The sequence below is a fragment of the Thunnus maccoyii genome, chromosome 4, assembly GCF_910596095.1.
Source record: "Thunnus maccoyii chromosome 4, fThuMac1.1, whole genome shotgun sequence".
Lineage (NCBI taxonomy): Eukaryota > Metazoa > Chordata > Actinopteri > Scombriformes > Scombridae > Thunnus > Thunnus maccoyii.
Window position 1 is genome coordinate 19,681,536 of NC_056536.1, and position 16,227 is coordinate 19,697,762.

The 16,227-nt window shown below is 44.3% G+C and overlaps 1 protein-coding gene across 3 annotated transcripts; it reads left to right on the top strand.

Moving 5' to 3' along the window:
* Positions 1–158: 158 nt before the first annotated feature.
* ncoa6 (nuclear receptor coactivator 6) lies at positions 159–15,845 on the top strand. Of its 3 annotated transcripts, none has more exons than XM_042408848.1 (17): positions 159–262; positions 1,121–1,458; positions 2,266–2,421; positions 2,604–2,726; positions 3,142–3,264; positions 3,361–4,188; positions 4,338–4,469; positions 5,032–6,319; positions 6,443–6,561; positions 9,586–10,073; positions 10,166–10,402; positions 10,729–13,780; positions 14,228–14,284; positions 14,423–14,453; positions 14,918–14,959; positions 15,205–15,338; positions 15,446–15,845. In XM_042408848.1, the coding sequence occupies exons 2-17, from the start codon at positions 1,161–1,163 to the stop codon at positions 15,490–15,492; spliced, it is 7,155 nt and encodes a 2,384-aa protein (XP_042264782.1). In that variant the 5' UTR covers positions 159–262; positions 1,121–1,160; the 3' UTR covers positions 15,493–15,845. The 3 variants fall into 3 exon arrangements, with proteins under 3 accessions (XP_042264782.1, XP_042264783.1, XP_042264784.1); XM_042408849.1 differs by having other exon boundaries at positions 3,145–3,264; XM_042408850.1 differs by lacking the exon at positions 14,918–14,959.
* The last annotated feature ends 382 nt before the right edge of the window (positions 15,846–16,227 follow it).

Sequence of the window (16,227 nt, forward strand, 5' to 3'; positions counted from 1 at the left end):
TATAATGCTAGGAGCCCGTATTTTATATTTACATTGACAAATACCTGGTTTAAAGGGTGAAGTACTCAAAAAAAATTTAAATAAAAAAAAATAAAAAGTTTCAAACTCTTCCTCATGTAGGGCTTTATTTTGAAAAGCAAAGCCGGAAGTATTCTTCATTCTGGTTAGCTCAACGCCGTTTTGACTTGTGATTCATGTTTTGTTAGCTAATCTGGCTAGCAGATGTCGTCTGGTTGAATTTATTTTCTGATGAATATATGTGGTAAGGCTTTTGCCCATTTCATGCGTAATATACTGTTGATTATATATAGTAAGTTCAAGCTAGCAAAAGTGAAAGTTAATAAGTTATTTTCCAATGCATTCATGATGAATTACCTGCAGTGCTAACCAGCTAACTTTGCTAACGTTTGCTAATTGGAGCTTGCGAAGAAGCCAGCAGGACCCGCCTTGACATGGCTTTTATCCTCTTTCATAGCAGCATGTGCTTAAAACGCATTAATTTGAGTTGTAAATAATGTTCATATCGGCATATAAATGCACGGTGACATGGGTAACGGACTATTTGTGCTCTCCCTGCCGATCGCTTCACATTAGCTTACGTTTGCGCTAAGGCCCGAGCTAAGTTACTGCTGGGCCGATCATGTTAACCAAGCTGCCCACTGTTTATGGTAGTGAATTTATTCAGTGTATTTGACATTAATGCACATCACACAACAGCTAAGAGACCCTTGACCACCCATAGTCCCTTTAATAATTGTTTGACATGTCTCTACTGTACGTGCTGCACCACCGGTCATCGAGATGTCACTAACAAACAGGGTACTATGTTTTTAACGTTAGCTATCCGGTGATAACGTCATCTATTCACTGGAATTGAAGAACTAATTAACACATTTTATGTTAGACTTTGTCTCACCTGAGGCTTGAATGGGACAACCTGTAACAAAAATGTTGTAGCTGTCTATTTATTCAGTATACGAGCAACTATACAAGTTAGTTTTTATTGCTCAAATCCTGCTTGTATCCACTTTACTTAAACATCTCTGTCATTTCTTTACCGTGACAATGGTGGCTTATATGATTGAGTTGTGATCTATGTCTCTCTTATGTGGAATTTCAGCATAAAACGGTTAAAACGCCACTCCTAGTAAGAGAGGAGGATGGCGCATCGACGCACCCCACCTCAGCTGTCCCAGAGGACGGAGTACCTGGAAGCTGATAATGACTCCGACAGGGACTCTGGTGTTGGCGATGATGCAGGAGAGGATGCTGACAGTTGCCATGGAAGCGCAGTAATAGAGGAAGAGACAGTCAACAAGCAAGATGGCACAGAAGAAAACAGCAAGGAGGGAGACGATTTTACAGTGTTTGTTGCCTTTCAAGGGAATATGGAAGATGAGGACTTCACACAAAAACTTGACACTGTCCTCAGTGGTATACCTAACATGCTTGATATGGGTTAGTTTAATTTTGTTTAATTTTCTCTTAGTGTTGGAATAAGTCAGTACAGTTGGTGTTTGAAGACACCCTGCGTCCATACAAACAAACAAAGTGCAGTTGTCTACCAATGGCGATTGTACAGCTCTCACTGTCAATCTGGGAGACTTAATTTGCTGTTGAGAAAGCATTCATCCCCTTGGACATTTCTATGTTTTATTGTTTGCAACATTTAATCACAGTAGATGCAATTAGTTTCATTGACACTGGTTAATAAAAGATGATTTACCTTACTGCACACCAAGAGATATTCAGATCCTAAGAAACATTCTTATTTCCTTACACTGTAAGGTTCTTTTGACTAAATTAGTCAGAAAGTTATTTCTTAATTCCATGGTCTTCATTATGTTGATTTCCCAGGAAAGTGACTCATCGTTGGGCTTTCCAGATACAGCAATGTCCCACTCTAAAAACAACAGCCTGCACCAGTGGTTATGTAGGCATGTCATAATTAACGTGATGAATACCTCTATCACTTATTTTGTATTTACATTTGTATCTAATCAAGATCAATTTATGGAGATTTGTTTTCACTTTGACATTGAAGAATCTCTTTTTCTCTTAGAGCCATTGTGATTCAGTATTGTGAAACAATAACAAGGGGGTGCACGAGTTCTACAGGAACTGTAAATGTACATTTGAAACATGACCCATTTCCATTGGATATTCCAGCAACAGTCTTCTATTTCTATCCATTTCTAATTAATAATGTCTAGAATTTTTCACACTGTAATTCCAACTTGTATCCATTCATATTCTCTCTCTTAGGCTCAGAGAGGCTGCAGCCACAGCATGTAGAGCCATGGAACAGTGTGCGGGTTACCTTCAACATTCCTCGGGACGCTGCAGAGCGACTCAGACTGTTGGCCCAGAACAACCAGCAGCAGCTCCGAGAACTGGGGATTCTCTCCGTGCAGATAGAAGGTAACAGCACAGCCTTCAAAATGGGATGCAAGAGAAAATTGGCCACATGCAAGAATGTTTTCCTATTCTTATCCTTAATCTACCTTACTTTTTTCCATGAGGCTTGCTTGTATGAGTGTTTCAAGTCAGATTCACGAAACTCTCAACTGTTGAGTGCTGATATTCCCTCTGTTGATGTTCAGGGGAAGGGGCCATTAACGTGGCTGTGGGACCAAATAGAGGACAAGAAGTTAGAGTGAATGGACCAATTGGAGCACCTGGCCAGATGAGAATGGATGTTGGTTTTCCAGGTCAACCTGGTCCAGGTATAAGTTAACTGAATTGATTTCACAAGTTCACTATAAATAAACTAAACTGAAACTGTGCTTTAATTTTGGTTAGTTGTTCCTTTAATAGTAGTTGTTACGATCACCATTTTTGTGCTAATTATGTGATATAGATAGTGGTAGTTAATATGCAAACATTCATTGTTTTTCTCTGCTTAATTTATGACAAATGTGCATCCATAAAAACATGAAATGAAAATTTGTAAAGGCAAACATTAGTTGAATGTATGCTTGTTTGTTTTTATTTCTTCTTTTCATTAGTTTGTCATAGCCATTCAGTAGTTATTTTTTTATCCAGTCTTGTGCCATTTTATCACCTGACAATAATCACTCACTTGGTAAATATTAGTTATTGTTTACACAAAATGCTTTAATATGCACATATTTCCATAAGGAGGGGTGAGGATGGCTAATCCGTCAATGGTTCCCCCTGGACCTGGCATGGCAGGTCAGGCTATGGTACCAGGCAGCAGTGGACAGATGCATCCTCGTGTTTCAAGACCGTCTTCACAGACAGGTTCAGGTCTTAATTTTTTTTTTAAAAATGATGCATGTTGTAATTTTGAATATGGTGTGTCTTGGTCAGTGCAATAATGGAAACACTCTCTCACAGATGTGATGGATCCAATGATGCCAGGTATGTCAGTTCAGCAGCAACAGCAACTCCAGCACCAACAGACTGGTCCCCATGGCTCAGGCCCTATGCCTCCTCAGGCCACCCATCACATGCAGGCTATGCAGGCTGGAAGACCACTCAACCCTGCTGCACTGCAGCAGCTACAACAACAGCATCACCAACAGCAACAAGCCCAACAGCAAGCACAGCTCTCTCAGCTTGGACCTAGACCTCCATTCAACCCATCAGGCCAGATGGCTGTGCCTCCTGGCTGGAACCAGTTGCCCTCTGGAGTCCTCCAGACACCAGCCGCCCAAGGAGGCCCTGCCTGGAGGAAGCCTCCACCCCAGGCCCAGATGGTTCAGCGCCCTCCTTCCCTTGCTACAGTTCAGACTCCCAGCCACCCTCCGCCCCCTTATCCATTTGGCAGCCAGCAGGCAGGACAGGTATTCAATGCAATGGGACAGGGACAATTACAGCAGCAACAGCAGGCAGGAATGGGTCAGTTTGCTGCTCCCCAGCCTAAAGGCCCACAGGCTGGCCCTGGAGGTGTTGCAGGACAGCCCAGACCCCCTCCACCACTTCCACCAACTTCTGGACCGCAGGGCAACCTCACTGCCAAGTCTCCAGGTTCCTCCTCGTCTCCTTTTCAGCAGGGTTCACCTGGGACTCCACCCATGATGGCTCAGAGACCTACAACTCCACAGGGTTTTCCCCAGGGTGTTGGTTCACCAGGAAGAGCAGCCCTCGGCCAACAGGGTAACATGCAACAAGGATTCATGGGAATGCCCCAGCATGGACAGCCTGGGGCCCAAGTTCATCCAGGTCAGTAACTGCTGGTAACAGTTTCTTGTTAGACTGATTGCACACAGAAGAAAAGTACATTTTTGCCAACATGAGTATTTTATCTTGAAGTAACTATAAAATTAACACTCTGATGTTGAGATAACAAAATCAATGAACACTGATTACAGGCATGCCTAAGCGTCCCATGGGCTTTCCAAATCCAAACTTTGTCCAAGGTCAGGTGAGTGCCAGTGCTCCAGGAACCCCTGGTGGAGGATCCGGTCAGCAGCTACAGAGCAGCCAAGCGATGACTCATACAGGTAAAATGTCCTCAGCACAGAAGTGATGTAGATCTGAGGGGAAACTAAAGTTTTGGCTGAGTCATGGAAATTGAAATAGTGTGAAATGAGAAGAGGCCAGTGCTAGATCAAGAGGCTTAATCAATATTTAACATTTTAACAGATTTGCTGTTTACACAAATGCAAACATTTTGGCAAAGATCCATTAAAGTTGGTTATTACATGGTTGTCTTAATTTAAGATTTCACTATAATATTTTAAAACTGGAATTGAACAAGTTTTGTGTTAATGGGACACTTTGTTGTTGCTCAGTTAAACAAAGAAAACTTTTTTTGGCCATTTAGGGAGCCAACATGTTGCTTTAAAACTAGAGGCCCTAATATTTTAACACTCAACTCATCTAGTCCCAGTTATACAGACTGTTGGTAGTTCACGTTTAGACTTACTGTGTTGCATTTATGTTTTGACAGCCACATTTGACACCCTGTCGCTTAACAGTAAGCAGAAGGCATAACAGCTTATTACCTGTTGTGATCCCCATATAAGTAAATTCCATATTTTTTCCCTCTCCGTTTTGCATCAGGAGCTCAGCCATCAGCTTCCACGCCAAACTCAATGCAGGGCCCACTCCATGCCCAACCCAATGCTATGGGTGTAGAAAGTAGCATGGCAGGTCTGCCCCCTGGTACAACTGCTGGGCCTAGTATGGGCCAGCAACAGCCTGGCCTCCAGACCCAGATGATGGGCCTCCAGCATCAGGCCCAACCCGTGTCTTCCTCCCCCAGCCAGATGGTTCAAGGCCAGGGTGGAGGTCAGACTGTCCTCTCAAGGCCCCTCAGTCAAGGGCAGAGAGGTGGGATGACCCCACCCAAGCAGATGATGCCTCAGCAAGGCCAGGGGGTGATGCATGGGCAGGGTCAGATGGTTGGAGGCCAAGGGCACCAGGCCATGCTCCTACAGCAGCAACAGCAACAAAACTCCATGATGGAACAAATGGTTGCCAACCAGATGCAAGGCAACAAGCAGGCATTTGGAGGCAAGATTCCGGCTGGGGTCATGCCTGGCCCGATGATGCGTGGCCCTTCTCCGAATGTTCCAGGTAACATGGCTCAGTTCCAGGGCCAGGTTGGCCCACAGCAGATGACTCCACAACAGCAGCAGCAAATGGCTCAACTCCAACAACAGCAGTTACAACAGCAGCAACAGCACCAGTTACAACAGCAACAGCTACAGCAGCAGCAACAACACCAACAGATGAGCCAGCAACAGCCACAACAGGTTCCCATTGCTGGCAATCCTAATCAAGTGATGGGCATGCACGGGCAACAGATGAGGCTACCTGCTGGTCATCCTCTTATCCAACAACAGTTGCAACAGCAGCAGCAGTTACAGCAACAGCAGAAACAACAGCAACAGGCCATGTTGCAACAGCAACAACAACAGGCAGCTCAACAACACCAACATCCTTTGGGAGATCCTAATAGTGGGACAGGGGAATTGGGGGTTCAACAGATGGTCCCTGATATGCAGGCACAGCAGCAGCAAGGCATGATGCCTGGCCCTCAGCACATGCAGATGGGAAATGGTCACTTTGCAGGTCATGGCATGAACTTCAACTCACAATTCCCAGGTCAGATGCCAATTGGGGGACCTTGTGGACAGGCAGGTGGTTTTCCTGTCAGCAAGGACGTAACACTGACAAGTCCACTGCTGGTCAATCTGCTGCAGAGTGATATCTCAGCCAGCCAGTTCGGGCCAGGAGGAAAACAAGGAGCAGGTGGGGGCAATCAAGCCAAACCCAAAAAGAAGAAACCAGCACGCAAGAAGAAGCCCAAAGATGGAGAGGGACAACAGCAAGTAGAGGGACTTGGGTAACAATTTGTATTTAATACAGTTTTGTTTTTTCCATTTTGGCAGCAAGAGTTGAAGTAAGTTGTATCACTGTTACATTAATATTTTGATTTAACTTTATCTTTTTATTCTCTCTTTCCTAGTGGTCTTGATGTGGCTGGTGGTATGGAAGATTCTGAACTGCCAAATCTGAGTGGTGAACAGAGTTTGGGACTAGACAACACGGGCCCAAAACTCCCTGATTTTCCCAACCGGCCTGCAGGTAAATGACATTGAAATAATCAGTTTTGGGGGGGCAGCAATGGAGACGGCTGTGTCTTTGATAATTTCTGCTGAAATTTGGTTTAAAATTTTATTTAGGCGCTCTACACAGGATGCAAAATTAACTTTTTTGTCCACCGACCAAATGGCTAGTGAATGTTCAAATTTTACCAGCCACTCAATAGATTACCATTGTTTTTTGGCTGATGAGTGAAGCAAATCTACCAGCCACTTGCATATTTTACCAGTATTTGGCTGGCAGCTGGTGTTAATTTTGTGCCCCAGCTCTACACCCCAAAAAAGGCTACAAAATACTGCTCTAAGTTTGTTATTTCCACATTTCCTTAGTTTAGTTTTGGTATTGTCATGCCAATGACCAACAATTTGCGAAAGTATAAATTCACTGGAAGAACCTCCACTGCAAAGTCTAAAGCCATAAGTTCGAGTGTTTCATCTACTGGGAGCAGCAGCGATTCCCACCCACCAGATAACCAAATGGAAGCAGCAGATCTGAAAGTCGAAATCCTCATCTCGTTGAAAAAAGACATCACTATACTGTTAAGGTTGGAGCTAAAGACTGCTGGCTAAGGAATTTGAGGCTGTCAAATCCAAACTACACGCAGTAAAAACAGAAGTAGCAAATAATGCTGCAACAATTCGCTTCAATGTGGAGACGATGAAAATAACCATATCAGCAAGGGAGTGTGGGTTAGTATCATTCTCAGACAACGTGACTTCACTACAAACCAAGACAGGTAAGCTCGAGACAGAGGTAACCAGTCCATGGGGAAAATGCCTTGACATGGAGGGAAGGATGAGGTGTTCCAACATACGAATACTAAATGTCCCAGAGACACTCCAATCGCAGCCTCCAAACTACTAAAAGAAATTTTGAACATGGACAAAGACGTTCTGATCGACAAATCACACAGGGATCTCAAGGCAAGGAAACCAGCCCCATGTCACTGTGGCGAAAGTACATTATTACCAAGGCTGTGTCGAGGTCCTTCGCTGTGCCAGGGAGTCCGCTCCTCTCCTCCCCAGGAACTGCCATCTCCATATTCCGGTATCCCCCCCCCCCACCACCACCACCACCACCACCACCACACCCAAGTGTTGCACAAGCTAGATCTGCATTCAGTGAAGTCAAGCGACAGCTCCGTGGATGAGAAGACATTTGGTGTGGCCTTTCCTATCCAGCACAACTCCGCATCACACATGGTGGAACAGACAGTTTCAAAGCCCAGAGGACGCCATTGTTTATGTGAAAACCAAAATCCTACAAGAAACACCAAAGGACTGACCATGATTCAAATAAGAGTGATTCAGTGTCACATCAGAGTTCTGTTGATGCTGACCTCTCTGGTGAGTAAACAATGTACACTGTGACTACAAAAGTTATAATTTTCACCCATTTGATTTGTTGATTGTGTCGAATGTGGACAACACATATAATCTATCTATCTATCTATATAATTTTTTTTTCCCTCCCTTTTTCTTATGTTTACAGTTGTTAAGACATATCACTATAGCTGGTCAGAGTATGATACCTTACCCTTTTTATGGATAACATATGGTGTAATTAGGCATTTTATTTTTTTAACCATTACTTTTTGTTTGACTTTCATATTGAGATATCACAGACGTTACGAACATTGCCAATTCAGCAGTAAATTATGTCAAAGGAAGGAAGATGAATGTCAGCAACACTTATTACTGGCCACCCTTTGTTTTTCATCATTGTTCTCTTATGACACTTACATTTACTTAGCCATGCAACTCTGGCTGGTGGATATGTAATACTTTTCATTCCTGTAAGTTGTACAGCAACGTCACTAGGCCAATTTTTTCCTTTCTTTGATTTGACCTTAATATTAAGGAGATGGTAAACTGCTGATTTATGTTTGACATGCTTATCCATAACCAAGTGTTCAGTAAATTGATACTGGTATGGGGGTGTTATCACTGGACTGAGTCCAATATATCTAAAGACATCTGGAGACCAGTAAACCAAACTGAGCCTAAATACAAATGTATTATTATTATCACTGCTATTATTGCTGTTCAATGTGCCTTACATTAAACAACATTCTGTATATAGTGGGGTACTCTGTATTAGGGCTAGTGCATCCCTTCACAAGCATTTAAAAGTGTGGATACTTTTGCGAGGGCTTTGGGAGTCACCTTGTTCTGGTAGGTGATGGGGGTTGGACATATTGAGGGGTCCTTTCAGCCTTCTAGAAAACTCAAGTTTGTTAAATCTCAATAAGCCTTTAATTTTTTCTTCTATTAAATAAGATCATGGTTAATTTACATTTTCCAAGCGGATCAGCCAGTTGCGATGTGACCTTTGTCAGCTGGAATGTCAAATCTTTAAATCACCCTGTTAAACGTAAAATGGTACTATCTTATCTGGAAAAAACTTAATGTAGGGATAGTCTACCTTCAGGAAATGCATCTGCATTGGAAATGGAAATGCACCGCTTCACTACAAGAGGGTGTGCTCAGAAATTTTATGCTATATGGCAACTGTTTTTAACTTTATATGCAAAAAAATGAATGCCACTGATATTGCAGTTTTGTAATACTTTTTTGTGTTTCTTACCACTCATTATTATTACTTATTTTTGTTTTTTATCGTTTATTGTATCTTTTAATTTTATTTATTTATTATTATTTGTGTCTCACCTATGATTTTTGTCACATTGACTTTATTTATATGTACATGTAATTGTGAAATCTATTCTGTTTGATTACTAAATGATACAATAATGGCACAATAATACTGTAGTAGGGATGCAGCTCTGTTGAAGCAGAAAGATGGTGTTTATCCAACTGTATCTGTAATTTATTGTATTTTGTGTGACTTTAAATACCAAGAAAAAGACCTTGAGCAAAAAGAAATAATCAGTTTTGGGCAATTATTTTGTACCTCCATTCAAGTGCCAATTCTTAAGTTGTATAAACCTTCCAGTATTCTTTACTTTATCTGTCTTGTATTTATGTACCCCTGCACTATCCCTAGGCTTTCCTGGCCAACCTGGAGACCAGAGAGTATTGCAGCAGGTACCCATGCAGTTTATGCAGCAGCAGCAACAACAGCAGCAACAACAGCAGCAGCAACAGCAACAACAACAGCAGCAGCAGCAGCAACAGCAGCAGCAGCAACAACAGCAGCAGCAGCAGCAACAACAACAACAACAACAACAACAAATTCAGCACATGCAACAGCAACAAATACAGCAACAACAAATTCAACAACAACAACAAATGCAGCAACAAATGCAACAGCAGCAAATACAACAACAACAGCAGCAACAATTACAACAACAGCAGCAGATTCAGCAACAGCAGCAGATGCAACAGCTGCAGATGCAAGGTCTCCAGAATGCTCAAGGGCAGCAGGGAATGACGGGGCCGCAGACTTCAGGTCAAGGCCAGCCACAGATACACCCTCATCAGCTGCAACAACAGCAACAGCAGCAACCTCAACAACCACACTTGCAGCAACAGGTAATATTGATGAATGGCAGTATTTAAAATCAACACATTGGTTATTCATTTATCTATTCATACTCAACATTGATCCCCATTTCATATTTTAGCAACAACAGCAAATGATGATGATGCTGAAGATGCAGCAGGAGCAGGCTAAGAATCGCATGTCCATCCCTCCAGGAGGGCAGCTCCCTCCTCGGGGCATGGGCAATCCACCTGAGGTGCAAAGGCTGCCTGTCTCACAGCAAGGCAATATGCCTGTAATGATCAGCCTTCAAGGACATGGAGGAGTACCACCATCACCTGACAAACCCCGAGGGATGCCCCTGATGGTGAACCCTCAGGTGAGGTCCAAATACTGAGGCATAAATACATTTCTTTAACACTCGGAGGAATAGGAGCCCCCTTTACATCATAAAAACAAACAATAAAGAAATAAACAAGTAGCAAACATTACAGTAATAGGTAATAAGCTAAGATAACCAGTAATAAAAGAAAATAGCCATGCACATAATTGTAATAAGAGTAGAAACATAAATTGTAAATATTAGTCAAAAACATTAATGTGATGACAATATATAACACTATATTTACATTCACATCTCATGATCCGAACTGTGCACTGTTTATTTTCTTGTGACTAAATTGTTGTATCTGTCCTCCTTTGTAGCTTGCAGGCGCTGCACGAAGAATGTCCCTTCCTGATGCAGGGCAGGGTCCCCAAGGCACTGGATCTGAAGAGGCCCCTGCAGGGGCCCACCCAAAGCAGGACAGGCCTGGAGGTCCAGAAATGGGGGTACAGCCTGGAAATGGGACCCAACAGATGATGGCCAACCAGGGCTCCAACACTCACATGATGAAGCAAGGCCCTGGTCCCTCACCAGTGCCCCAGCACACTGGAGCCAGTCCCCAGCAACAGTTACCCGCTCAGCCTCAACAAGGAGGCCCTGTGCCTGGCCTTCATTTCCCCAATGTCCCCACAACCTCACAGAGCTCTAGGCCCAAAACCCCCAACAGAGCCAGCCCCAGACCGTACCACCATCCCCTTACCCCAACTAATCGCCCACCCAGCACTGAGCCCTCCGAAATCAACCTTTCACCTGAAAGGCTAAATGCGTCTATTGCAGGGCTGTTTCCTCCCAAAATCAACATTCCTCTGCCTCCCAGGCAGCCTAACCTAAACAGGGGATTTGACCAGCAAGGTCTCAACCCAACAACTCTGAAAGCCATTGGGCAGGCCCCTCCTAGCTTATCTCTACCAGGCAACAACAACAATGGTAGTGTGGGTGGAAATAACACTAACAACAGTCAACAACCTTTCTCCACTGGCACTGGAGCAGGAGGTGCAGGTGCTAAACAGGACAAGCAGTCTGGAGGGCAGGGTAAGAGGGCAAGTCCTAGCAATAGTCGGAGGTCAAGTCCAGCCTCTAGTCGCAAGTCAGCCACCCCAAGCCCCGGAAGACAAAAGGGGACAAAGATGGCCATCACCTGCCCTCCCCATCAGCAGCAGTTGGTCAACCCTCAGGGGCAAACCATGATGCTCAGCCCTACCTCAGTACCTCCAAGTCCAATGTCTATGCCCGCACAACTGGGTGGGAGCATGGAGGCACAACAGACCCAGAGTCCCTTCCATGGGATGCAAGGTAACCCTGCTGAGGGAGTAAGGGAAAGTCAGGCAATGATGACAGCAGAGCAGCGACAGATGCCTCAGCCTCAGCCTCAACCCCAGCCGCAGCCTCTGAGGGAGTTATCAGCTCCTAGAATGGCAAGTCCTCGTTTCCCCACGCAGCCTAAACCTGACTTGGAACTGCAGGCAGGGACAGTTGATAGGCAGCCAACACACACAGCACCTTTGCAGGACTCTGAGGTTTCACCTGCTCTCAGGGCAGCTCCAACCTCCCTCAACCAGTTACTGGATAACACGGGTATCCCAAACATGCCTCTTCGGCCTATACAGAGTAATACTGTTAGGGATGTTATGGGAAAGGACAGCCCCAAGTCTGCTTTGGATCCAGAGAAACCACCCCACAGTAATTCCCAGAGCACAGACATGTCAGCTCCTGTTGCTACTACTGCCACTATAAATGAATCAGAAGCTAAACCCAAACCTGCTGTCCCTGTCCCTACCAGCAGTCCTAACTTGCAGCCTGCTGCGATGCCCAGCTTGCACCCTAGCACTAACGTAAACTCCAATACTACTCCCAGTCTTAACCAAACCCCCATCTCGAGTCTTGGTGTCAATCCCAGTCTGAATGTAAACACGACCTCTACCCTTTGCCCCACTCTCAGTACTAACACTAATGCTGCCCCGAGTGTAAGTCCCAACCCTGTCACTTCCAGTCAGAGCAGTACCGCCCCAGCTGTTAGTACCAGTTCTAACTCCAGCACTGCCCTAAACCCAGCTAGTTCGGCTCCAAAACCAAGCCCTAATCCTAAACCTGTGACAAGTGTTCACTCAGTCATACAGATCCCTGCCTCTTCTAGCACCATTTCCCCAAACCAGATCACTGTGTTTGTAACGTCTAACCCCATTACCTCTGCCCCCGCTCCTCAAGTACCCACATCTATGGTCTCCACCATGGTGGCTGTCCCTAACAAGAACATTCGACCTCAAGATATTCGGCAGCAGACCCCTGTGTCCCGACCTCAGTTCATCACCACCACCCCTGTATTTATCAATCCAATTTTCCAGGTCCCGAATGCATCTGTGGCTCCCAATACCACAGTGGTATCACAGTCAGTCACCATGATGGGTCCTATCCAAGTGTCCACTACAAACATCCAACTTCCTCCTGCCCCAAGCTCCACCCAATCAACAGGGGCTACCATGGCCAGCACTCAGCTTGCCAGAAGTGCTGTTGGACAGGTTCAGACTGCCACTAGTGTGTCCTCATCATCCTCAGTTGGTACTCTCCCAGCTCCTCAGCAAATTAACCCTGGGGCTCTCAAAACAGAAAATCTAGGTGAGGCAGGTTCTGGTCAGAAATCTAGTCCCCCAGTCCAGCAGCCATCTCCCCATCCAAGCCCTTCAGCATCATCTCCCTTTCAGCCACCCCTGGCTTCTCCTCCTCCCTGCTCTAGTCCTGGAGCTGTGAACACTCTCCGAAAGGGCCCCATGTCTCCATCTTCCACTGCCCAGGTGAAAAGTAAGTCTGCACAGGCCGCTGCACCTGTTTCTGGTACAGCTGAATCCCAGCAGAATCCTGTAGAAAGACCTGCACAGGGGCCCACTGGGGCTGTTCCACCCCAGGTCTTTCATCCTCCTGCTAGTCCTGCCATTCAGATTGAAGCACTAGTGCCCCATACTACTACTGCTGGTTCAAACATCATTACTTCGCCTACAGTCTCCTCTCCTATCCCAGTTCCTAGCCAAGTTGCTGTTCCTACTCAGATTGTTACCCAGGCTCCGTTGCCTGTACCAGCTTCAGTCTCAAGCCCAGCCCAGGCTGTAACTTCTCAAACTCCTACTGTCACTGTAGTTGGTACTGCTACTGTTGTCTCCTCTGCTACCGTGCTCTCCACGGTCACACCTGCACAAAGTCCAGTACCGTCCATTGTTCCCATTGTTACTGTGCCTGGACCTGTTCAGGAGGTTCCTCCCACCATACCCTCTCCAGTTGCTAACCCCAGCGTAGTTCCACCAGCCCAGTCTGATGCCCCAGCTGTGGAGCCTCCCATGCCATCAGCTGCAGGACCTGCCGAAACAACTCAGACCACCCCAGGTAAACACACAATTGAGAGCTAAAAGAATCATTAGGAATGTATACATGCATCAAGTAAACAAAATGATGGCCACATTCTGGCCATGATCCTTGGTCAGGTCAAGCTGATGACTAAGAGTATCTTTTATATACCTTGTGTTACTGCTGCAGTACATGCCATAGTAACATATAACAATACATGTAATGCAACCTCAAGTATCATGCAACTTTAAGTATAAAGCTTTCTTGGGTTTTAACATTTACAAAGAGTATTTGGTATTCCTGTTTTTCTTTGTTTAAAGAGGACAACGGTTGCTATGTGCAAAACCATTGGTGATTGGTGGCCATGGTGGAGGAGAGACTTATGCTCAGCACCCTGAATACATGGACATAGCCATTCTGTTCAGTCACTAATTTGTTTAATGTAGTCAAATGTGTCAGTTGAACTACTTCATCCTTTTTCCCCAGCACCTATTCAACAAGAAGTTTCACAGTCACAGGAGCCTGTTGCTAGTGAGAAGACAGGTAAGCATGGTCATCCTTGTTACAGACATTTTTAACAATGCTTGTCTTTGAAAGAGAAAGGAGCAATTCCATAATGATCTCATATGAGTCATTTGGAACTAGGTGGAAAATAAATATCTCCTTTTTTGTCCTATTTAGGTGAAGAGGTCTCAACAGGTCCTGAGCAGGGGTAAGATTCCCGATAACATTTATATTCTTTTATTTGCTGTATTGCTAATTGACTATGTATTGCTTCATGTGCTGGGGTTTATTAAGGTATCCCTTACTATTGATCTCGGAAAAGTTGGCCTAGTCTTAAGACTCATGCTCTTGAAGGAGAAATGCTTAGACATTTCTAACTCTACTGAAACTCAGGGAGGTCATGTGGTTGGCCAAGGGGGTACATGGTGAAATCAATGAGCCACGTGGCCTCAGCACTTGGTATGTATGATTAGCATGCATCAATATAAATATACCAATGCATGTCCGAAGTTTAATCAAAACAAAGCCTATCACAACGCAAATTGTACCACCCCACTGACCTTTATGGCCATATCTCTTTTCCTGGGGATTGTCATAATATCGTGGGGAAGTGAAGCCATGTTTGTTCAGCACAGTTTATAGTTTACCGCTGTTTTTCCACTTCTATCACAGATGGGCAAAGAAAAGAAAGACGCCCATCAACTTAGTCCCAAGGTATGTATTTTAACATGTTTGCGCTGCAAAGACACAAGCAGTGATCATGTCGACGTAGTGGATGCTGTCGGGATGAAGACGCACAGTATCTGTGGTAGACGAGGAAAAACAGCAGAGTCCTGAGTGGTATTATATCTTTCTCTGAGTAGAGCAGAGTTAACTCATGCCTTTGCATCTTTACTAACACATCGCTGTGTTATCTTCCCTTCCTTGTCGTTTGTTGTTTTTCTATCTGGTCCTCCCAGAGTTGCTGTGGAGAAGCCCAAGGGACCGAGCAGACGCAGCTCCCGGGCAGACAAGGAGGTGGAGGAGGAGCCGGTAGCGGACAGTGGCATTAGGAAAAGATCAGCCAGGCCTGGAACCAGTGCTGCTGTAAAAGGTAACATAAACACACAAGCAGCTCCAAAATAAACTTCAGGCATAATGTCTACAACTACACCCAAGCTGTACACAGGGCATTGCTAACTTGTATTATCTTTTTAACAGAAACTGGAGCAAGCCCCACCCAGGCCAAACGAAGGAAGTCTAAATAGGTGCAACTGAAGTTGCGGCAACCTGTGAACTGTACTGTAAATGTTTTTGTTTCCCGCTGTGAATCAGTTGATGTCGGTTTCCCTGTCCCAGATTATGAATTTTCATCAGAGGAAGAAACCGTGTACAGATTGTTTAAAAAAAAAAAAAAAAAAAGAATTATGGTATTGTTTTGTCCATGCTTTTTTTTGTGAGATTGTAGTTAGAATGTGTGCATACAGTATGTGTTTGTGTGAATGTGCTTTTTATATTAAATGCTGGATTAATCATGTGAAGACTGATAATGGAGCTTGTCATGATTGTATAATTATGTTGTAAACTGAATTAAATTTTCTACTGCTTTTGTTCTGTGAAACTGTGTAATATGATTAATCTATTTTTCTTAGATTGATGATCATTTTTTGTTCATATGAATCTCAGTTTGCTAATTTACCAGAGCTGCATTAAACTCCTAGATTATTGATAAACACTAAGCAGAATATGATGTAAACACAGGACTCAATTTAGGTGAGGGGAAATTTGAGGCAGTGACAACACATTATATGCTCTAGGAGATGGGTATATTTGAACTCTAGCATAACTGGATCAGAAACACGTATCCTCTATGAATTAGCTTAAATATTGATTAGTATAGTTTGAACAGATAAAGACATATCTGACTCAATCGATGATATTTTGATGCTCAGTCAGGCAGAGACCACGCAGCAGAGTATATTCTCTGCGTTCAGGTCGGTGCG